General features: G+C 37.6%; 1 protein-coding gene across 4 annotated transcripts in view; it reads left to right on the top strand.

Moving 5' to 3' along the window:
• AUTS2 (activator of transcription and developmental regulator AUTS2) overlaps window positions 1-24,001 on the top strand; it is a 1,792,651-nt gene that overhangs the window by 1,679,838 nt on the left and 88,812 nt on the right. For all 4 annotated transcript variants that reach the window (XM_040336745.1, XM_040336744.1, XM_040336743.1 and 1 more), the window contains one exon: window positions 4,523-4,571. In XM_040336745.1, the coding sequence (XP_040192679.1) occupies window positions 4,523-4,571 (49 nt within the window). The remainder of the gene's footprint in view (window positions 1-4,522; window positions 4,572-24,001) is intronic.

Raw genomic sequence — 24,001 nt, forward strand, 5'->3', positions numbered from 1 at the left:
CCCCCGCTCTGGTGCTCATGGAACAATACCCTTATAAGTTGGGGATCAGGGAAGAATACCCTCCTTGCTCTGGTGATCATGGAACAATACCCCCTTATATTGTGAATCAGGGAAAAATACCCTCCTTGCTCTGGTGATCAGGGAACAATACCTCCTTATATTGGGGATCAGGGAAAAATGCCCCACTTACTTTGGTAAACAGGGAAGAATACCCTACTTTGGTGATCAGAGAAAGAATGCCCACCTTGCTCTGGTGATCAGGAAAGAATGCCCAATTGCATTGGTGATCAGGGAAGAATGCCCTTCTTACTTTGATGATCAGGAGAGGATGCCCCCCTCCTCTTAATTTGGCCATGGGTGAGAAAGCCCCCTTACTGTGATTATTATGGAGAATGCCCCCTTATATTGGTGATCAGTGAAGAATTCCTCCCTTACTTTGGTGATCAGGAAAGAATGCTCCTTTTCATTGGTGATCAAAGAAAAATGCCCCCATACATCCTTACTTTGGTGATCAGGGAAGAATACCCACTTGCCTTAGTGATCAGGGAAGAATAACCCTTCTTACATTGGTGATCAGGAAAGAATGGTCTCTTGACATTGGAGACCAGGAAAGAATGACCCCCCTCCCCCTCTCCCCCTTACAGTGGTGGTCAGAATGTCCCTCTTACAGACATTTAAAAAGAGTATTGGTGTCATGCAGCTGACTCTGCCAAATGGCATCGGACCAGGAACTATGCAAGCACCATCAGATGGGAGGTCAATCAGCTACAGCTCAAGGAACCCCTAGCAACCTCTGGTGGAACCCTAGGGTTTCACGGAACCCTGAATGAGTATGGGTGGTCTACGTGAAGAAAGAGTGTACAATATAGAAGAATATCTATTTCATTGCATTAAAAAAAAAAAGTTTAATACATATTAGACAGAGCTATTTTATGACGTATATGCAGATGAATAAATTTGTGTACTTGTGTTGTTTTTTTATTTATATTTTTCTGTAGTTTGTGTTTGCCTGCCACGTCCTTTTGTGTATTTCATTGTGCTGTACTTCCCGGAAAACAATATGTTAGAAAGATTTCTTTGATCTGGGTCCCAACTGGGCAGGGAAGATAGAATGTAGCTAAGCAGAGAGGCAGCTGCCCTCACTATCCCTGACTGCCCTTCTTAGCATCTCCCACTCCTCTACCCTCAGCTGGCTATTTTTATCTACCTTCTGCAGCACAAGGTCTCTCATCATGCACTCTTTCTCTGGTGACAGTACTGTGAAAAAAAAAGAAATAAATCTGGAAACCTGGCTTCGTATGCCAACAATAAACAATGCATTCTAGGCAGAAATAAACAAAGGATGTTTAACTCCTACAAAATACAAATAACTAACATACCACTTTTACTATGAACACGGTTCTATGTCTACCACTTTATTGAAGAATATGAACATATTTTCCAGCAAAATACAAGTCTAAAAATTCTAAATGCTGATCAGACTTGTGGTTGCCATTAAGGTTTGGACTTGTACGCAGAACAGTGTACATCTACAAATATATGCATTGCCGATATCTACTGCATAAATGATAGTGGGTCATAGAAGGTCATGATGTACTACTAATTTTTCAAGCTCAGTAGATACGTGTTATAAGGGATGCTTCCACTGACTAATCAATCAGTAGAAGCATCGATGGTCAATTAATGGTCAAACAAGTCTGCATAAAATAAATGTATCTGAAATTCCAGTGCTAGTGCTGAAAGCACCTTCAATTTATCAATATAAAGTAGCATATCAATAAAAAGTATCATTTATTTATTTTTTGGACTGAAAACTCCTTGTTATAGCTTTGATGAAAAGTTCTAGAAGGATAATGCTGAATGGAATGAGGTTACCCTATTCCCTGATTGCGTTAAGAAGTCTAATTTTGGCTATATGAATTTGTGATTGTCAGTGTAGTCATTAATATCAACTGACAGCAAGAGAATAGTCACAATCAGTTCAACAACTGTGATTTGAATAGGCATGGGCCTCAGAGTGAAAGAAGAGGGAGAGAGCTGATGCCTTGATATAAAATTATAATGTCCTCAAATAGTCAAAAGAATAGAATATTTTTAACGTCAATTGTTCCAGTGGAAACTAAGACTGATGTGGTTTACTGCCGTCCTATTGAAAGAATTTAAATGACGGGTTTATATATTTATTATTAGGCATCTTTTGGATAGCATTGATGGTGATTTTTCGAAAAACGTATTTAGTTAGTCAATACCTAAATATTGCATGCCGACACAGTATGTCAATGTGAACTGGAAACATACACTCAACTTACTGACCTTACCCGATCTTGACATTATTCTTAGTTTTTCCCTTATATGCAGCATGAATACATTGTTGTCATTAATGTAAAATAGGATCCCTTATAAAGTGTGCCTAAGGTGTGAAAAATAAACATGTTACTATAGTTTAAATTATTGAGGATTTTACAAAGATTATTAATTTGTTTGGATTTTGGTTTCCAATTATATATGAAATGTAGAAATATTTAATGTTCCATACAGGCAAAAACTGGGAAATGTTAATTTTATAAAATAGTGTGAGAACAGTGCTTCAAAAGCATGGTGTAAATATTTTAATTTCTTCTAGGCCCAACCTAGATAATAATCATAAAACGCTGATTCTTATTTAAAAATAGCGACTGTCCGGTTACATGTCAGTCTCTGGTTGCAGTTTGTTTCTCATTAAAGCATTTTATGAAATATAATGGGTCTAAGTGGTGCAATTAGGTCAATCTATAATTAGTTCACAAAAACATTTTTTTTCTTTTTCTCTGTAAATTGTTATAGTTACTTAAAAAAGAAAAGAGGTCCTGATAAGATGTGGGGTTATTGATAGAAGTAGTTAATAAGTGTATAAATATGTTGTTATATCTCAGTATTATATGATAAATTGTTCTAAATTTGGTAAAGAAAGTTGTAACTCTCTTCCCCTTTCTGAAAATAAAAATAAAAATAGTGTTAATATATTGGACCCCAAAATGCCTATATTTCAGTGTTAACTGTTCCCAGTTTTAATTCTGTTGCATTTTTATTTTAACACATAAACTATATTTTCTTCAGTATATATTAGGGTTAATATTGATGCAGGATCATTTTGAGCATATTTTGCCAAATTTTTGCACATAATAAAAACAATAAGAAAATGCTTTGTATTGCAATTTATAGTATGCATTTGCAATTGAATCCCCTTTCTTCTTCTTTGTCATATAGTGGGTATTGGTTAAATTAGCACCTCTACTAATAGTGGTACAAGTGATTTGAATATTTTATGGGCTGATTCTTTAAAATACAAAGCCATGAGTTGTATTATACAAAGGTTCACTCAGGCTTGCAGGTCTGTAGGATTTCCAGCAACTCTTCAGCTGTCCAGAGAGTTTGTGGTCAAGTCAGTGACCCTTGACCTCCAACAGATCACAGCAAATCAATGCTGCTCATGAAGTCAGTCATCATATGGAGGTGTGAAAAGGCTTTTTTTCCCCCAAATATTTCATCTTTCTATGGAGCGGCCTTAAAAATGCTCACGCGGTAGCTTGCAAAATTATACTAGTGTACATCTCACCACAAATAAAAGCACAGTAAAAATAGAAATTTTTATTTAAAAAAAAAAATCATTAGAGGCCATCATCAATGTAAAATAAAGAATGCATGTTTTTAAATGGAGGGCATATTTTGCATGTGTGATAATTTATTTAGTTGTAATATTTAAAGAGCTATTTTCAGATGAAATGCATAATATATATGGCCTATATGCATAATTTTCATTTTTATAGTTCCCTAAATACACATTCCAGGCTCTTTCAGTTAGGAGCACTGCACAATAAGCAATAACCTATAGCAAACAAAGAGATTTTATTTTTTCTTTGAAGAGATTGCCATAAAACAATGACAGATGAAATTTGACTCATTACAATGGATCACTGCTTTTTACACAACATCTTTGCTCTCTTCACAGCCTTGTTAAATAAGCTCAATAGTTTGAGATTTTTGTAGGAGCTCCCAAATGCAATAACAATTCTGGCATAACTGCTGTGGGTTAGGAAACATCCCAGAGTTACAGAAATGTGCTGAGCCAAGAGAGAGAGAGTAATTAAAAATAATGTGTCTATGAAACCACAACACCGCTGCACCACTTCAGCTGTATCACATTTGGTAACACAGCGCATCAAGAAAGTGCATGGGCCTGGAAACAACATCATTTGGTGTTCGTAAAACCCTTTTTTTCAGGCGAAAGCCACTTTGTGAAATGCATAGCTAAATAGCACCACCGTGTGGAAATGTACTTGGCAGTGCTGCTTTAGACCCTTTGTTGTGAAAGAAAAATAAATTTTTACATCTGAAAATATGAAAAAATAACTCTTTATATAAAAGAGGGTATAATTCATGGGAAATTAAAATGTAAATTTGATACAGTAATGATATATATTCAAAATGCAAGTGGTCATGGCCGGAAAAGGTAAAATGCCTTTTTTTTTGTTTTATATTTTAGGTTTCAGATGCCAGTTCAGAAAAATTCTTCAGCACCATCTCAAAAAATGGTAAGTTTGCCATTAATTGTAATTATTTCTGGATTATTATATGCCTGAACTTTGGGTAGCTTGCCATTTGCTTTTAGTCATAATAATCCCTTGAATCCCTTTGCACATGGATAATCTAAATCGTAATATATCGATGCAGCTGTCATTGACTGTTGTAGCTATGTTAAAATCACAGTTAACATTGGTTATATATAGGCCTAAAATTATATACCCTAATTATGTTAGAACTACAAACTTTGACAAGAGCGTAGGTTAATTGCATGCTTGTTATTAGAGATAGTTTGTAGAATTTTTTATATATATATATATATATATATATATATATATATATATATATATATATATATATATAGATAGATAGATAGATAGATAGATAGATAGATAGATAGATAGATCTGTCTATCTCTCTCTCTCTCTCTCTCTCTCTATATATATATATATATATTCTATCTATCTATATATAGATATATCTATTCTATCTATCTATAAATATATATATATATATATATATATATATATATATATATATATATATATATATATATATATATATATATAGATAGATAGATAGATAGATAGATAGATAGATATACATCTATAAATATATATATATATATATATATATATATATATATATATATATATATATATGTAAAAACAAATATGAGTTTATATTTTTTGTTACCCGAAAGTCAAGTATTTGTATAGGGTTCAGTAAGTGAATAAATTATATGATTACTATTTTTAGTTTCCAAAAGGGATAAAGCCATAATACCATGTCTAAAGTCATTCTTTATAGCACCGGCCATCTGCATAATAAACCAGAATTGATTAATAAAATACTGCTGATTTCCAGCCATTTACTAATCACATCCATTTACTTTGCACATATTACCTATATTAAACATCTCGTGCAGTATATGGCATGCTACCTATTTTCACAAAGCCTTAAGTGCTGTGACTAAGGCAGTTTGTCTTAAGACTTCTTTTAATGTATGCTAAGCTATTTGCCAGCAAAGAAAAACCTTTATTTTTATTGCCTGCCTATAAAAAATATTCATAGTCAAATGGTGCATGTGGTGGACATAAACACTACAATGAACTTTCAACTAATGCCACAACAGGGGTCTTTAACAATGCTGTAAAGCAAGTGTGTAAGTAAGTGTAAAATATATCATATTAGTTATACTGTTGTATTCATTAACAAATAGACAAAAGACATAAACTAAGGAAACGGCACAAAAAATATAAATAAATAAATCACAAAAGGAAAAAATAAAATAAAAAATAAAAAGCATTTGAAAAAAGCACCGAAATGTAAACAAAAATGTAAATGGCCCATAATAAAAAAGTTTTGAAATGTATATATTAAATGTAATTGTATTTTGTAAAATGAACTAAGATATTTGAAGTTTTGCTAAGGTGGTTGTTAAGCTATAACTATAAGAATGAAAGGCAGCCTGGTCAATCTACATTCCTACCTGATGGTTTGTTTCTGGGGTGAAGGACCCACTCCACTAAGAATGAGGCGTGATTGATGAAGAGGATCCCTTGTTCCCTTCCCTCAGTTTTCTTTTTCTTCTGTCAAACCTATTTCCCAAATTTCTATTTGTGTTTACTTACAGGGTTTGATTTGTGGCATCTATTTGGTTTTGAATAAGCATTCTTGACAGCAAGACTTTCTTGTGAAGCTCTCTGTTGTGATTTAGTTCCCTTGAAAGGATTAAAGCTTCTTTGTGTATTCTAAAATCAACATCAGCTCTTCTAGGCTTTGCTTGGGAATCCATACACAAATAAGCTTTTTAGTGGATGGTAGATTCTTTTGGCCTCTATTTCCATTAAAATGGGCCCATTCTTCTCTGTTCACGAGTCCTCTTTTTCTTGCCATATGCTAATTCTTACTGGTACTGTGAAAGGAGCTAGTACTCCATACATAGCCCAGGTGCCAGATTTTTTTTATAGAGAATTAGGCTTACTCACATTATTATTATTATTTTGGACTTGGGGAGAGAAAAAAAATTAGAGTCGAAAATGCCTAAGGGGAATTTTTCACAGGATTAGCTCTGTAAACATCAAATCTAAAACAACTTGAAAGGAAATCCTTTGCTATTTGATAGTATCAATTCAAACTAAAAAACAGGTGCAAGTACTCTTGTGTGTAATGCTTGTGCGAGACGAGAAAGGTTTTGGCTGCAGCGTGTTCAGTGATTTGGTAGATAGGTAGTTGACAATGCTGTCAAGAAGCTGTCAGATTGATGAACATCATGTTTAAGTTCTTAAACAAAGCAGGTTCGCCTGCTTTTAAAAGTCATGTTTTTTTTCGCATTATGTCGTATAACTTGCCAAGAGCAAAGAACACGCTGAAAGGAAGGTCAATTTTCTCCTGTCTGAACCATATCTGTATTCTAAAAGGCCGCAATTCACACGGCATTCTGAATGTACAAGGTTTGTAAATGGGATTTAGACATCGATATCCAATTAGAACAATACATTATGTATGATTAATGAGATTTCCTAGATTAGCAGTTTAACACTCTTTAATCCTAGGGAATCTGAAGACTAGTTAATTGCTGTATCAGCATTTTCTAACTCTTTCGTGTTGTCTTTAAAGCAATCTGTGCAGCGTAGATATCTACAGTGTTGACATGTGTTAAATATACTTGGCCTCCTGTGCACAACTCCTGTGAAAAAGAAACACTGTATTTCAATGATGGAAGGCAGTTGTGTGATACAACTGTTTTCTCCTAATTATAAATGTTTTCCAGTCTTGGCTTTGATTCAAGCTATTTTTTTGGGGTATTTAGTACCATTGTTTTGAAGATAGACTGACCGCATTATTAAAATGACGTTATCAAATGGTAGAAAGGGCAACTTGGTGTACTTTGTATAAAGTGATAGATCAAATGTTTTTTTGTTTTATTATAATTTTTTCTGGTTAAGGGAGCACTTGTATATATGCATAGTTTTGCACTAATAGTTTGCATCTTTCTGTTACAAGGGCTCCAATGCTTTTAGAAAAATTATGATACAATAATAGCTATAGGGTTTATTTTGTAGCAATGAAAATGTGTTTTGGTAAAATCTTCCAAAAACTTAGAAAATCCTATGTTTAGATGATCATCTTGCTAATAAAAAAACGTATTTGGTGAATGTATATATACATATTTGCTACATTCATGATTAACTGTAAAAAACAAAACAAAAAAAATAAAAAAAATTGTATCAGAAGAAAATTTTGCTATTGCTATCAGGTTTTGGTGAAGTTTTGGAACTTGACAGATAGGATGAATAAGTATAGAATATATATGTGAAAAGGTTCCAAATTGTGAAACCTGCCGTCATATAAGCGATAATTAGATATACAGCTCATTAGATGACATACCCTAATACTAATCATTATACATTTAAACCTTGAGTTTGCCCACGGTTCATATTGATCCTTGTCAAAGCAATGCAACACTGTTTGAAGGCCATTGGTGGCTTTTCACAACCGTGTTAAAATGTTTTTCTTAAATATGTATGTTTATTTAAAATTGGATTTCTTTTTTTGTTGCTTCACAATCTGGATTCCATTCAGCCAGTTACCATTCCAATTAACTAACAATTATTTAACATTAACAGTAATTACAGACGCCAGTTAAGCGCCTACAGATGTCAACTGTTAGCTTTGTACCTAATCACTCAATGAAATGGAGAAAGTTCAACAAACATCAATTAGCCAAGCAATTAGTATGACTTAGGAAAGAACATGCTATCATGTGTGAGCTGATTCAATTTATTTTATTTTGGCAGTAAAGCACACAGTCACAGACAAGCAGCAATACGTTCTCAAGATAAGATAAAGCTGTATTGTTCGGTTGTTTACATAAGACTTCTGTACTCCTTTTTTTTCATCCCCCACTATCCTAGTCAAATATATTTTGCTGCCGAGGTCGTCAGCTTAATGAAGGGTAATTGTATTTGCTGTTTGATAAGTGCAAGGTCCTTTAAGAGCAGGGTCTAAGCATAATGGGACAGGGTTAGGTCGGATATGGATGATGACATGACAAGGTGCTAGATGCACAAGGCAGACTAAGCTAAGTCCTTTCATGTAAAGAATCTCCCTGCAAGGCAGGTCGTGAAAGGATGATGTTAAAAGCCTGCTTGGTTTAGCCAAGGTTTTTAGGTTTCGGAGATAATGTGGGGTCAATAAGTGAAATGGATAAATTGGTTGAAATTATTTTAGGCTCAGAGTAGTGGTGTAGGCTTTGGATCGGGTTTATTACTGTATATTACTCTTGCTGAAATAAAGATTTACACATTTATAATAATGGTATAGTACATGATTTCATGCTTGCTTTAGAGCATTCAAATTCTGTAAAACTTGAATTGGAACTGAGGATCTCCATGCTGCAAGGTAGAAGTCCTAACCTCTAAGCTGTTGTGCTTGTTTATCCCACAGGAAATCTGACTATTTTGAACATGAGTGGCTTTGATAAAGCACAGTTTATGTGTTAGCTTTTCCTCCCCTGCTTGCACGTGTTGTGCTCTTCGTGATTTTATACCAATAAAGGCATTTTGGATCTCAGAATTGGAGTGCAGCCATCCGGATTTCCTTTTCCATGAGTGGCAGTCATCTTAGCAGCAGGCATAATAAATTTGCTGAGCATGGTATTTTAGGATAGAAACAAATATTTCTGGATAACATCCAGGATAATACAGTAAGGCAGTGCAGAGTGTAATGGTCATGTGCAAGATAAGGGCAAACATACAGGGCTAGATCTAACACCTAGAATGCCAGGCCAGAAGAGTTATGCCAATCCTCATTCACAGTATGCCAAATTCACCACAATTTCCCTCTGATTCAGTTGATGTCCCAATGTGGAAGGGGTTTGGTAAGGGCATTATTCACTTTTATAAGGGAAAATACATTTGTTGGCCAATTACAGGAATTTTGTAAAAGTTTTAAACATCTCTTTCAATTTTAAAGAAGTTCTGTCAAGAAAGTTGTTAGTGTTTGGAATTTTAATTAGACGGTGTATTACATAATATACAGTATATCTTAAGCATTGGGAGTTTATTTGAGTGTTTTCACATCAGTTAAGGGATTATATAGAATTGGTTGCTTTGGCTTACTGCAATTTTCACATCATGTGTAGCTTGCATTTTATTTTACTGGCTCACTTGTGTTAAAACATAATTAAAAGACTACAGAGTGGTTTTAGTAGGTGGGAAATGTTTTGGAAATGCCAGAATCCCAGAGCGAGACATGATAATTCATCTCTGTTTATGCCTCTAGTGGCCTTTAACTGGTCTAGCTATGATGCAACCTTAATGTCATGGCTAATTACAATGTAATTGGTCAGTTAGCACTTAACGAATATGCCTGCTCATACCTGGCACATTTGCTATGTTACTTCAGGATTCATTAATGATTCTATGAGTCATTATTGAATCCCAGTCCTTGCAAAGCACAGTCATCTGACTAGGGTTTGCAAGATTTTATTAACTCCCTGGGATATACTGTGTATTTGCATGATTCTCAACAGTAATTTACAAGACAACCAAATACTGGACCTTTAGTCCTATCAGAAAGAAGATCTGACAATGTATCAGAACTGTTTCTAACAGCTTGATATCAGGTGCAATATTTTAAGCTTGTGGATTCATGCTGTTTTTATTTTTATAGCTTTCATCAATGTTTTTTAATGAGCCAACATCATGCTCTAATTTGTCCAGGAGGTGAAGGCTAATTCCAAGTGAATGGTTGTCAAGGCTGTATAAAGCGCTAGATCGTTAATCTGAGTTGTATTTTATCTCAGTGGAACAAAGGCAGTAACAAAGTATTTATGAGCCTGGGGTTATCAGTGCTATTATTCTTAGGATTTTGTGGCGAATATGATTCTTGCTTCACCTTTAAGTACATGTATTCACACACGCACACGCTATCAGCTGGTGAGTGACTCCTACAGAATGTCTGTTTGCATAAGGTGTGTTGAATAAAGCTTGAATGAGCTGTTTAATTGCTTAGTGCAAACTTTTGCTTAAAAGATAGCAAGCTGGAAAGCAAATTGTTTTCAAGTGTTCTTTTGGAAGGAGAATAGCCTTGAGTGCACACATTAATTGGCTGATTGCAGGAAGTGCACATATTTGGATTTCTTCAAGAGTCCATTGAAAGCACTATTCTCTCTTATCTGTTGCTTTTCACCCTTTGTATCATAGATGCTGAACCAATATTATTAAACTTTAATTTATTATTTTTTAAGGCATCTTACTATCCAATTTAATAGATAATGCTTTAGAATGTAACAACTCAGCACTTTTCCTCTTGCTTATGTTTTGCAGACAGCATTTGCTGTTAAAATTTATAGATCAGGCAAAGAATATCTAATGTTTACTAATGATGTAACTAGTCCATATATTTATATTGTTAACATGGCATGGTATGGGTTTCTCTAAGACCCCTTTCACACTGAGGCACTTTGCGGGCGCTATAGCGCTAAAAATAGTGCCTGCAAAGCACCCTGAAACAGCCGCTCCATTCACTCCAGTGTGAAAGTCCAAGGGTTTTCACACTGGAGCGGTGCGCTGGCAGGGCGTCAGAAAAAGTCCTGCCAGCAGCTTCTTTGAAACGCATTAGAAGCAGTGAACTCACCGCTGCTAAAGCGCCCCTGCCCCATGAAATCAATGGGCAGCGCTGCCGAACCGCTAGCACTTTGCGGGCGCTTTTAACCCTTTTTTGGCCACTAGCGGGGGTTAAAAGCACCCCGCTGGCGCCTGAAAAGCGCTGCAAAAATGATGGTAAAGTGCCACTAAAAATAGCGGTGTTTTACCGCCGACGCCCAGGCGCTTTCAGTGTGAACATAGTCTTAAAGGAGTTGTAAAGGAATTTTTTTTTTTAAATAACAAACATGTTATACTTACCTCCACTGTGCAGTTAATTTTGCACACAGTGGCCCTGATCCTGGTCTTCTGGGGTCTCTCGACCTCTGTTGCGGCTCCTCCCTGCAGCAACTACACACAGACGTGCAAGTGAGCTTGCATGGTGTAGCTGTTGCGGGCATGCTCCTGTGATACAGTGGCGGCCATAGCCATCAATGTATCACTCAGCCCCGCCCACCGGCGCGCCGCATCATTGAATGTGATCGACTGCAGTGTCAGCCAATGGCTGCGCTGCTTTCAATACATCCACTGCAGCCAATCAACGGCCAGGCTTCGACTCGAGGAGGATGAAGGGCGCGGTAAGTAAAACGGGGGCTCTTTCGTAGGGTCAGGTAAGTAAAACGGGGGCTCCGGATGGGGGGGGGGGTGCGGCTTACTCATCTGATATTTTTTCACCTTAATGCATAGAATGCATTAAGGTGATTTTTGTTTTACCTTTACAACCCCTTTAACCTCCCTGTCGGTATGATTCTGTCTGAAAAAACATGCTGAAAGCGGTACAATTATTTGCAAGGAAATTTGGTGTTTTATACTGTAGGCCTGTAATTTTTAGGAATAACTCACTTAAATCTGACCAAACAAGAATCTAATAGGCATCCCGGGTATGACATTTTTTTAAAAACAAAATTTTAAATTATAATATAATAAATAATTATAAATAATTATAGCAAGTAATAATATAATTAAAATAAAAATTATTCAATAATGTAATCAACTCAAAATCACTGAAATTTGCTCAGTTGCAGAATTGTCGCTGTCATTATTTTTTTTTTTTTATGACGAATTTCCCCGCAAATCGCTATCGCACAATTCTGCAAGTGATTATAATTTATTATCGCTGTTTTCTAGCTGATCTAAAACCATTTTTGACATAAAGGGACACTTTTGGACAATCTACAGTTTTTAGGCAGAAATTACATTTTTTATTTTTATAAAAGAACATGCAGAACACTGGGCAGACCACTAGGGACAAGGGGGTGTGTATTTTTTACATACAGTACTGTAATCTATAAGATTACAGTATACTGTATGTAAAGTGTTTGTTTACTTTTTTGAATTTGGCACCGTTCTCTGCTCCCGTGCGTCGTAACGTCGCAGGGAACGGAGATCGGCGGCACACGGAGACTGTGAATCGAGCGAGGAGGACCCGCTCGCTCACACAGCGGGGTGGCATCGCTGGATCCAGGGACAAGGTGAGTAACTTGCCTGTGGATCCAGCGAGAAGGTAAGCCGCGCCGCTGCACGCTCTGCACATCCACCCCGAGCGTGACTCGGGGATACCGATCACAGCATGAAAAACCAACCCCGAGTCACGCTCGGGTTTACCGCCAGGGAGGTTAATGGTATGGGGATCTAAAAGGTAATGGAAAACACTGTATTGTTATTACAATAGCTGTACTGTTTAATAACAAATAGCACTAAGTAGGCAAGTCCTTCAAGGGAATGAAATTATTCATTGGAGACTGTGGTATAACAGCATATACTGTATGTTGGACCTTTTATCTCATCTGCTGTAAAACACTGACATTTTGTTTGAGGGGTTACAAATACATGTTGGAATCTAAGAGCTTTCAGAGCCCACTGTGACAGTGATAGTGCTCTAAAGTGTAGAATAACAAATATTTTAGAAAATTTGTTGCAAGGGAGAGATATAATTTTGGTGGCAAGTGAACAAAGATGTTAACAGCTGTAAGGAAAAATCACCACTAGTTTTAATCAGATATCAGCGGTTACTTGGTGACTGAAACGACAGCTACCAATCCAAATCTGAAATATAAATTTTGGGTGTAATTGACCTCTAAGGTGCAGTAAATGCAATTTTTGCTTGTCCATTGAGAATTGATGCATTCAGTAATTAACCACTTAAGGACCGCAAGATTTTCCCCCTTAATGACCAGGCCATTTTTTGCGATACAGCAAGTTTGTCGCTTCAATCTGACAATTGCACGGTTGTGCCACGCTGTACCCAAGCAACCTTTTTTCCCCACAAATAGAGCTTTCTTTTGGTGGTATTTGATCACCCCTGTGTTTTTTATTTTTTGCTCTATAAATTATAAAAAAAAGAGTGCCAATTTTGAAGTAAAAAACTAATATTTTTAACTTTTTGCTATAATAAATATCCCCAAAAAATTATAAAAAAAACACAAATGTCAGTTTAGGCCAATATGTATTCTTCTACATACATTTGGTAAATAACAATCGCAATAATAGGGGATATATTTATGTCATTTTTATTATAATTTTTTTTTACTAGTAATGTTGGTGTTCAGCGATTTTTAGTGGGACTGCAACCTTGCAGCAGACAGATCAGACAATTTTGACACTTTTTTGAGACCACTGACATTTATACAGCGATTAGAGCTAAAAATAGCCACTGATCACTGTACAAATGTCACTGTCAGAGAAGGGGTTAACACTGGGGCGCGATCAAGGGGTTAAGTGTGTCCTAGGGAGGTGTTTCTAACTGTCAGGGGAGTATACTGACTGGGAGTAGAGAGATTTCTGTTCCTGATCACTGTGTTGCTTTTAAGTATGGCAACAACTGGGACCAGCAGATCTTTATCTACTCCCCTGTCAGAATGGGGATATGTCTGTTTACATTGACAGATCCCCATTCTGGCTCTCTGAGGAGCGTTTGCGGGTGGCCGTGGTACAGCTATAGCAATTCGCGCAGGGGATCCAACCTGCCGCAGTATAATGATGGCAGCTGGTCGGCAAGTAGTTAAACATTCCCGTTACCTCACTTTGAGGTTCATGAATTGGACAGAGATTGTTTTAAGAGCCTAGGTGTTGCCCCCGTATAAAGGAAACAGTAAAAAAAAATGGAAATTCAAGTCTAACCAATCTAATTTTTATTTACACTGCATGTACACATTTTGTTAATGCCTAAAATACACTATTACTGTTGCTACATTGTTTTGTTGAGCAGTTGTTAACTCCCACACCACCTGATGGTTACTTCACTACAAAAAAATATGAGTTTGATGTTATTCAACTTGGTAAATGTTCTTTTATTTCAAAGAATACTTTGCAGTGCATATGTTTTACCTTGTTGTGGTGACACGGTAGTATCAGAAACTAAGACTGAGGCTAGTTCTTACAAGTCTTTCACAAGTGGGCAGCTCCAAGCACGATTGCCGTGAGCTTTGTAAATCCAGTAATTGTCATTCTTTTGTTATGTTGAAGTGGGTGCCAGTTATGGAGAACTTGTTTGGCACAACCATTTTTCGATTCCAAGTAAGCTATCAATCCCAAGGGATATGGCATTCTCTAACAGTCAACATCTTGTCAAAAGATAATAGGGGGCTGGTGCAGCTCAGGTTACTTATTCTCTGAGGGCACAGTCTCCTTGGAAACAGGCTCCGGAGGAACATTCGAGAGTGACTTGCCTATTGAGCTTGGGTTGGCCGTTAACAGGGGGGAGAACATCTAAATATTCTACATCGTGGTTACAGCATTACACGATGCTTGAGACATGGTAACATGAAACAACACTAGTTCTAGGAATGAATACAGCTTGCAATGCATTAATTATGGTTCACATGTTGGGAACAATTGAACTGGGTGTCTTTCAATGCTTTGCTGTTGAGTACAGTCATTAAAATTAGACATACACTAAACACATTTTCTAGATTTGACAATAAAACAAAGATAATTTAATGAGATTCATCTCAATACACCTATCGATAATCTTTCTGTTCCAGTGTATGTTTCAATATGTATAAAATATACACTTTTTATTTCTATGTAAATTTGTGTATTTACAATACATTATGCAAGGGTGTTTTTATATATATATTTTTTTACCCAAGATTCACAGAACGTTCACACAGATCCACGCATTTGTCTATATGTATTCGATTGGAAAAATGTGTGAATCTTGTGTGATCGTATAAACAAACCCTAGAATTATTTTGAATAACTTGGATATTATGAGATTCAGTTCAACAATGTTATTATTATTTATTATTGTTATACAAGATTTATATAGTGCCAGCAGTTTGCGCAGCGCTTTACAACATGAGGGCAGGCAGTACAATTACAATACAATTCAATACAGGAGCTTACACTCTAGAACAGGGGTGTCAAACTCAATTTCATTGTGGGCCACATCAGCATTATGATTGCCCTCAAAAGGGCCAGTTGTATCTGTAAGATTAGATGTCCAGCTCATCCCCTCTCCTTACATTCAATGTTAAGAACCCACCCCACCATCAGAAGTTGAATCCCCCACTCTCCCTTACATTACAGTGTACTCCCCTTTCCTTATGCAGCTGCTGGGAAGAAGCTGGATGCATTGCTTGAAAGCAGAAACTAAGGGTCTGGAGTAGGGCTGGAGCTCTCCTGCAGTTGCAGGAGATGTGCGAGGGCCACATAAAATGGCCTGGAGGGCCGGATTCGGCCCGCGGGCCTTGTGTTTGACACCTGTGCTCTAGAAGGAAGGGTCGGGGGAATTGCAGATAAGCATCTCAAGCAGTGGCCTTATCCCAGAGGAAGCACTGCAATCCAGAGGAAGACTCCAACCCAGTTGATTGCTATTTCCCCAGGGCACAACTGGCTAGAGTGGCAAGCTGCTGTCTGTGTGTGTGGATTACTGGGTTGAGATTTGTACTTGCTGTGCAGAAGGATTTAAGTGAATCCTGGTTTTCTGTTGTGTTCGTTCATGGCATATAAAATATGGTCAACCAATCTCAGGGGAAGAATTGATCATCCAGAATGCGTTTTAACAGCCAGTTACTGTTGTTCCTTTAAATAGATCTTTGCCTGACTGATTGGATTTTCTGTGTGTCACTTAATGCCTTATGCCTGTGCTACATCTGTCCTCTTTGACATTTGTTGGCCTGCATGTGGCAAAAGCACACATACAACATCCACCTTAAAGTGGTTGTATACTCGCACAGATTTTTTAAATTTATTTTTTAACAAATATACCTGTAAGGCAAAGGCATAATTAACTAGCTTATTATGAAATACTTACCACAGAACGAGGCATCCACATCTCATCCCAGTCCATGCCGAGGGAGCTGACATGTTCCCTCTGCATTTCTTCTGGGTTCGTGGCTCCGGCGCTGTGAGGGTCCGGAGCCGCGATTACGTCACTCCCACACATGTTCGCGGGTGTCTTCTTTCCGGCAACATTCGGCAGCATCTGTCGGACCTTCAGCCAGGCCTTTACAGCACATGCACCGCTGACGTCAGCGGCCGCTTGCAAAGTGAATATCTCCTAAACCGTAACAGGTCTAGGAGATATGCATTTTACCTACAGGTAAGCCTTATTATAAGCTAACCAATGGGTGGGAAATCTTGGCCCTCCAGCTGTGGTGAAACTGCAAATCCCATCATGTCTCTGCCTCTAGGAGTCATGCCTGTGATTGTCAGGGTCTTGCAATGTCTCATGGGACTTGTAGTTTCAAAACAACTGGAGGGCAGAGTTTGCCCTTGCCTGGGCTAACCTGTAGGTAAAAAAAAAAAGGTATACAACCACTCTAAAGTGTCTGGTATGAGTTTGACTTTTTTAGGCAGAGTACATGGTTTCTTTGAACTAAATGTCTATAGTTGTTTGTTGATTTAAACCAGGATTGAACATTTTAGAAGATATCATTTTTTTTTTAGTCAGCTTCTAAATGTTTAAAATGAAGGAAACTTGTGTACCTTGTAATTGGTGTGCTGATCCTTTAAAAAAAAGTGCTGCAGTGCATTTTAAGCTGCATGCAGAGTCAGCTTTGGTGGCCTAATTTCTTTTGTTACCATACATAGTTCTGGTTCGAAGATTAAATAACCACAATGCTAGGTGAAAAAAGCAGGTTGTTTAAATAAAATGGATGTAAGTTAGTGAAAATTAATTAAGTTCTGTAAATTCTGTAAAGTGTGTTTATTTAAAAAAAAGATACATGTGGGTTTTTGCTTACCTATAGTGTAATATTTTCAGTTTCCTGAAGCCATTTTGAATAAGAGACTGTAGTCCCTGAAGTAACTAGCATGACATTTCTAAGGCTGTCATTGCCATGTGTCACCACTATCTGCTGTTCAAAGATTTGCTGTGACGTTAACCAGTCACTACTGACTGTTATTGTGGAAGAGTCACAGCACACACACTGGTTTCTGGCAGCTGCACAGTGCTTTTGGGTTTGTTTAGCCCAATTATTTGCTTGTCAGTCAGCAGCCTGGGTGTTGAGCAGGTATTGTTGAGGTATTTTTGTCCCACTGAACTGCTATAGTCTAATGAGGCCCTCAGGTGAATGCCGATCCTGTCAGCTAGGTGCTAAGATGATGTGCTGTTGAAAGATTGGGTGGCAATTAGATTGTTTGAGTAAGATAAGATACATGGCAAAGTAAATTGAAGTGTAGCGGAACCTTTTGAAATGTCAAACTTTTAGAGTAGATTGCTCACACATGTGCTCAGGTGTATAAAATATACATGGGTTATATTTATGGAATATATGTTTGTTGTATTTTTACTATTAAATAAACAGTTATAGAAAGGCTTTAAAATCCCACAAATAAAGCTGGCAAAGTTTAATTTTCATACTTTTTTGGAAACAGAAGAAAGTTTTTATGTTTTGAGTTTTAGTTTTATTGTTTAGATATATACACCAAGGCTACACTTTTAGTCTCCTAAAAAATAAGGGTTTATTAAAGTGATTGTAAAGTCTCGTTATAAAATAAACATAACAAACCTGTTCTATTGCAGTGGATTTGCACAGAGCAGCCCCAATCCTCCTCTTCTCTGGTCCCTCTTCACTGCTCCTGGCCCCTCCCTCCCATCGAGTGCCCCCACAGCTTGCTATGGGGACACCTAAGCCGAGCTGCAACTCTGTGTGTCCAGTCATACGCGGAGATGCTGTTCGGCCCTGCCCCCTCTCTCTCCTAATTGACTAACTGACTAATGGTGCCACTGCTGTGACTCAGCCAATCATGAGTGAGAGTCTTGGACAGCTGAGCTACTCGTGGACATCGCTGGACAGAGATGGGGCTCAGGTAACTAAAGGGGGGGGGGGGGGTGAGGGAGGCTTCTGCAAAGAATGCATTACAATAAAAAAAAATCTGCCTTTATGACTCCCTTAAAAGGGAAGTAAACCCTGATGGGTTTTACTTCCTCTTTTGTTCCCTGCAAAGTAAAAGCATAATGGGCCAGAATACATTGCATACAAGCCCATTATGTGCCACTTACCTGCAAATGAACCGCGTTGTCCCCCCTGGTGGCCGCATCCATCTTCACCTCTCTTCCTTCTGGGGCCGTGGACTCCGGCTCTGTGACTGGCTGAAGTCACGCGACGTCACTCCCATGCACGTGCCCTTTAGAAATGGCACGACCGTATCATTTCTTCAGTGCGCATGCGTATATGATAAATATCTCCTAAACCATGCAGGTTTAGGAGATATTTTCAGTTCCTACAGGTAAGCTTTATTATAGGCTTACCCATAGGTAAAAGTGGTGTACCTAGGTTTACAACCACTTTAAGCTTTCCTACATACAGACATGATTAAAGTGATTGTAAATGCTCAATTTTTCCCCCCTTAAAATAATAAACATGGTATACTTACCTGCGCTGTGCAGTGATATTGCACAGAGCAGCCACCATCCTCCTCTTCTGGGGGTCCCCTGTGGTTGCTCTCTGCTACTCCTCTTCTCATGTCACCATAGAAAGCCATCTTTCAGGCCCCGTACACACGACCAGTTTCCTCGGCAGAATTCAGCTTCCGACCGAGTTTCTGGCTGAATTCTGCCGAGGAAACTGGTCGTGTGTACAGTTTCGGCCGAGGAAGCCGACGAGGAGCTCGACGAGGAAATAGAGAACATGTTCTCTATTTCCTCGTTGTTCTATGGGAGCTCTCGTCCCGCCGAGCTCCTCGGCGGCTTCAGTGCTGAACTGGCCGAGGAACTCGATGTGTTTGGCACGTCGAGTTCCTCGGCCGTGTGTACGAGGCTTAATACTGCATGTTAGCATCTTGTAGAGCTTATTTTTGTCAAGGCTCTGCGCCTGGCATGAGTGTAATGGGACATATTAGGATATAGTTAAATCCAAGACACTTTTTTCTCAATATTTCCTGGAGTTTTTACAAGTTTTGCCTGTTCTCAACCATGAGAAAGCAACACCCCCTACACTTTTCTTTAAAGTATAACTAAATGCATTTTTTTTTTTAGTTTTTGATAGAGTAGAAATAGATTAGAATGCTTGTCAGTTTTTATTGCTGTCTGTGCCCCTGTTAGGGCGCTTCATCCTCTCCATTTGTCCTATTTACCATTATCATTGAAAGTGAAAGTAGAAGAAAATCCCAAATTTTGGGGTTTCCCCAGAAAAGTAATAGAGGGGACATTTTACAAGGGGGACACTAGTTCTAGTGACCTGGCAGTTCCCAAGGAATTCCTTTAAGCTGCAGGGATTTGCTCTACCTTCCTCTTTGGCTATGGGGCAGGAAGTGAAGGAAAATCTCTGCAATGGGACAGAGATGGCGAAAATAATCTGACATGGAGTTATAACCCTCCCTTACTCTATCTAAAATGAAAAAAATACATTTAGTCTATAGTTCTACATTAATAAATGCCTGGTGTTTCCTAAAGCTGGCAGAGTAATTCATATACTTGATGAAATGTTTGGGTGTTTTATCAGTTTTAGCTGGTGGATCCCCAGTTAAAGAGTTTTTTTTTTAACTTTATATTATTATTGGATATAAAAAGTAGATACATGAGTAACAATGCATCAGGAAGAGGTACCATATAGTTAAATAACCAAATGTTGAATGATATAGACATACAAATACATTTGGTACATGGAGGATACCAAAATAGCTGTACAATTTTTAATCTGTGTTTATTGGTGAAAAAAGTAGATCCAATAGAAAAATCCTATATCCCTTTACAGCATGTGCTGGTACCAGCCATCCTAGTTAAATTCCAAAGTCCTCTGCCCCCTCATACCCCTGCAGCCCTAATTTTCTAGTGTGATAGTGGCTAATACAAATACTGGACCTGTCACCGTCACTTGTCAAAACTGTCAACTATGCCCACCATTTCTTCTCCTCCTCCATTTATAGAAGCAGTACTGTAGATCCCATCAATAAAAAGGGCTTTATGAATGGAGGATGAGGGCAATAAATGAAAGGTCAACCTCCTCCATTTATAGAGTGCTTTTAATTCAAGGAAACTGTAATGCAACTTATATGAGTGGAGGAGGGGGCAGAAAGGGCAGGCATAGTTGGCACTCTTGATAAGTGCCTGCGATAGGTTCAGAGCTTCATGGCATTCAAAGATTATAGTTATGGGGTTTTGGACTTGCACCAGCAAAAAGGACATTTCTCATTAAAGTTAGGTATTGTCTCTAGTTCTTGTTTATGAAAAAAAAAAAAAATGAAACTAAACTTATGCCGCGTACACATGGTCAAAATTTTCGATGGAAAAAATCCAAGGGGAGCTTTTCATCAGATATTCTGATGGTGTGTATGCCCCATCTGATTTTTTCCATCAGAATTTTCCACGGTCAAAAGTCTGACCGTGTATACACTGCATTAGACTTTAACTACTGTCTGTTTCACTATGACAGCCATTGAATGCATTTACATTAATTCTTTAAAAAAAATACTGCTCTCTATGTCTAAATGTACAGATTCAATTAAATAAAACAAATTCAACAAACACAAAGGAATAGTACTATTTAAGATTGATTATTTGTATTTCAATGTATTTGTTAAATGTAAAAGAAAATAATTTTGGGAGTTTTAAGCATGAATGCTTCTCCAACTTTCTCTCCTTCGTACAACATAAGGTGTTGCTTGCTCTTTATCAGCTAGTTACATGGAACTCACATATACTATGTGAAGCACCTACTTGACTGTCTGAAAATGTTCTCAAGATTACAGTGGCCAGAGATCAACTAGAAGGCAGTGAAAGCTCTGTCAAGAGCCTTGTAGTTTCTGGAATGAGCACTAGAAAAAGTGTTTCAAATAAAAAAGGAGGAGCTACTCCTAAATCTGGCTGAGGAGTTTGAGTCGTGTGTGATATTGGAAAGCATAGAATGTCACATTTTCACAGAATTGTTGCAAACTCATTTTACTGGAGTTATTTCAATGATCGGAAACATATAGCTTGACTCATTCAGCAGTTTCTTTCACTTAAGATAGTAATCAACTCTGGCAGGATCACAGTAGATACATTTGGCTGCTGAGCATTCAAATATACAAATAGACAGAGCTGATGAAATGATAACATCAAAAGGAAACTCAAGAGTTTATTTTCTTGTAGTTGGCGGTACTGTTTTTGATATGTCTAGTGTTACTTCCTTACTTGTTTCACTAGCCCCAACATCTTTGGCTACGGCATGAATTTTAGGTCTGTGGTGTAATTCTGAAAATGGCAGTTGTCATAATGGTGTTTCTGATAAAGATGGATAAGATGCAGTGTTTGACAAAGCTTCTCATGAACATTAGGGTTAATTTACTGAGGGAGTAAACATTATTTACTTTGAAGAGTAAATGTCCATTAAAGGGGTTGTAAAGGTAAACATTTTTCCCCTAAATAGCTTCCTTTACCTTAGTGCAGTCCTCCTTCACTTACCTCATCCTTCGATTTTGCTTTTAAATGTCCTTATTTATTCTGAGAAATCCTCACTTCCTGTTCTTCTGTTTGTAACTACACACAGTAATACAAGGCTTTCTCTCTGGTGTGGAGAAAGCCTCTTGAGGGGGGAGGGGTCGAGCAGGAGTGTCAGGATGCCCACTAACACACAGCTCCTTTCTCTATCGGCAAAGTAGAGAGCGTCCTGACCCTCCTGTTCGCCCCCTCAAGAGGCTTTCTCCACACCAGGGAGAAAGCCTTGCATTACTGTGTGGAGTTACAGACAGAAGAACAGGAAGTGAGGATTTCTCAGAAGAAATAAGGACATTTAAAAGCAAAATGGAAGGATGATGTAAGTGAAGGAGGACTGCACTAAGGTAAAGGAAGCCATTTAGGGATTTTTTTTTTTTACCTTTACAACCCCTTTAAGCTTGGTAGATAAGCAGAGGCTTCACTTCATCTAATCATCTGCTAGAAAAAAGTGTTTACATTTTCCTTGCAGATTACTGGGTATTCAAAACTTGCAAGTGACCCATTGCTAAGTGAAACATTTTTACTCATGTAGTAATTTAGCTCCATTGTCTGTTGTCATCCCCTGTCTTGCAAGGAACATTCTACATCATAGGTACTCTTTTAGGACAAGAACTTTACTTAGTGATCAGTCCTTCTGAGCATGGCTGGAAAAACTCTGTTGTGCACTCCTACCATCTTGCTAACATAAGTTGCTTCTAGACTTGAAGCTTTGTAAATTTAGCCAACACTGATAATTTTGCCAGATTTCGATGATGGGCTTTCCAGTTAAGTCAGTTATTACTGAGAATCTTTGGATGCCTGGCAGCAAAATGTGAAAACGGGAGTGAACATGTTCTAGCTTCCGTTTGGCTCAGATTGGTGCCCTATAATTGACTGGTTGGCTCCTGAATTAAAAGAGTTTTATCAAACCTTTTTTCAAATATTACAATTCCACGTGCCAGTAATAACATGTGACTACCATAACCAGACTGTAATAGTCTGTTGACTACATAAACAAAGTTTCTACTCTTTTGATTTGAATTGTTACATTCACGAATTGTAGAAGATTAAGGGAGACACTTGGCTTATATAATGTGGACTAACAGTTTATTTTAACATGTCACATTTGGCCTTTCAGTTTATCGCAATCTTGGTGGAATGCTGCATAATAACATAAGTATGTTAACACAAATATATCCACTAAAAGCAAATTCTTATATTTATTTATTTTTTTCTTTGTGAATGTCTGCTGTCTGTAAAGTTTATGTTGAAATTTTATCCTTTTTTATGTTCATGGTATGCAGGAATATTTTGGTTCATTCATCTCATTTTAACAGCTGTCTGCAGTGAGATAATCCTGTATAGACAAAGAAATCCTCTCAAACAAAAATGGTTCAATGATGAGTGGAAAGGTTTGTTGGATGGTTACTATCCATTAGATAGGGAGGCATTAAACTTTAAAATCCCATAGAAGGGCAAACATTAGATATCTGCTATCTTCCTGCACCAAAATCCCTTTAATCACACTGTTTAAAGGATCAGCCTGGAAATGGTCTCAAACTATACCATTTGAGCACCGTAAATTATGCAAACAAAACAATTCCTTTTGTTTGGAATGGCAGGTGCTTGGATAAGCAGGGGAGATTAGTTCTTTCTGTATTTTACTATCTGCCATGCAAACCTCCTAAGAACTTGCATTTGGGAATTATGCCCTAAAAAATGCTATTAATTTGCCACTCCACATATTCGATAACATAGGCCTAATTTATATAAGTGTCTGAAATTTAAACTGTCTGTGTTGATCACTCATCTTCTATTTTTTATTTCCTAATCTGTTCTGACAGCATGCATGGGAAAAGCTGGAGTTACTGTAGAAAACACTGACAGTTCTAATTTTTACAAATGTATGCTTAAGTCTCATTTAATGCTAGATTCAATAAATTCT

This window comes from Rana temporaria, chromosome 2, assembly GCF_905171775.1.
Source record: "Rana temporaria chromosome 2, aRanTem1.1, whole genome shotgun sequence".
Taxonomy (NCBI): Eukaryota; Metazoa; Chordata; class Amphibia; order Anura; family Ranidae; genus Rana; species Rana temporaria.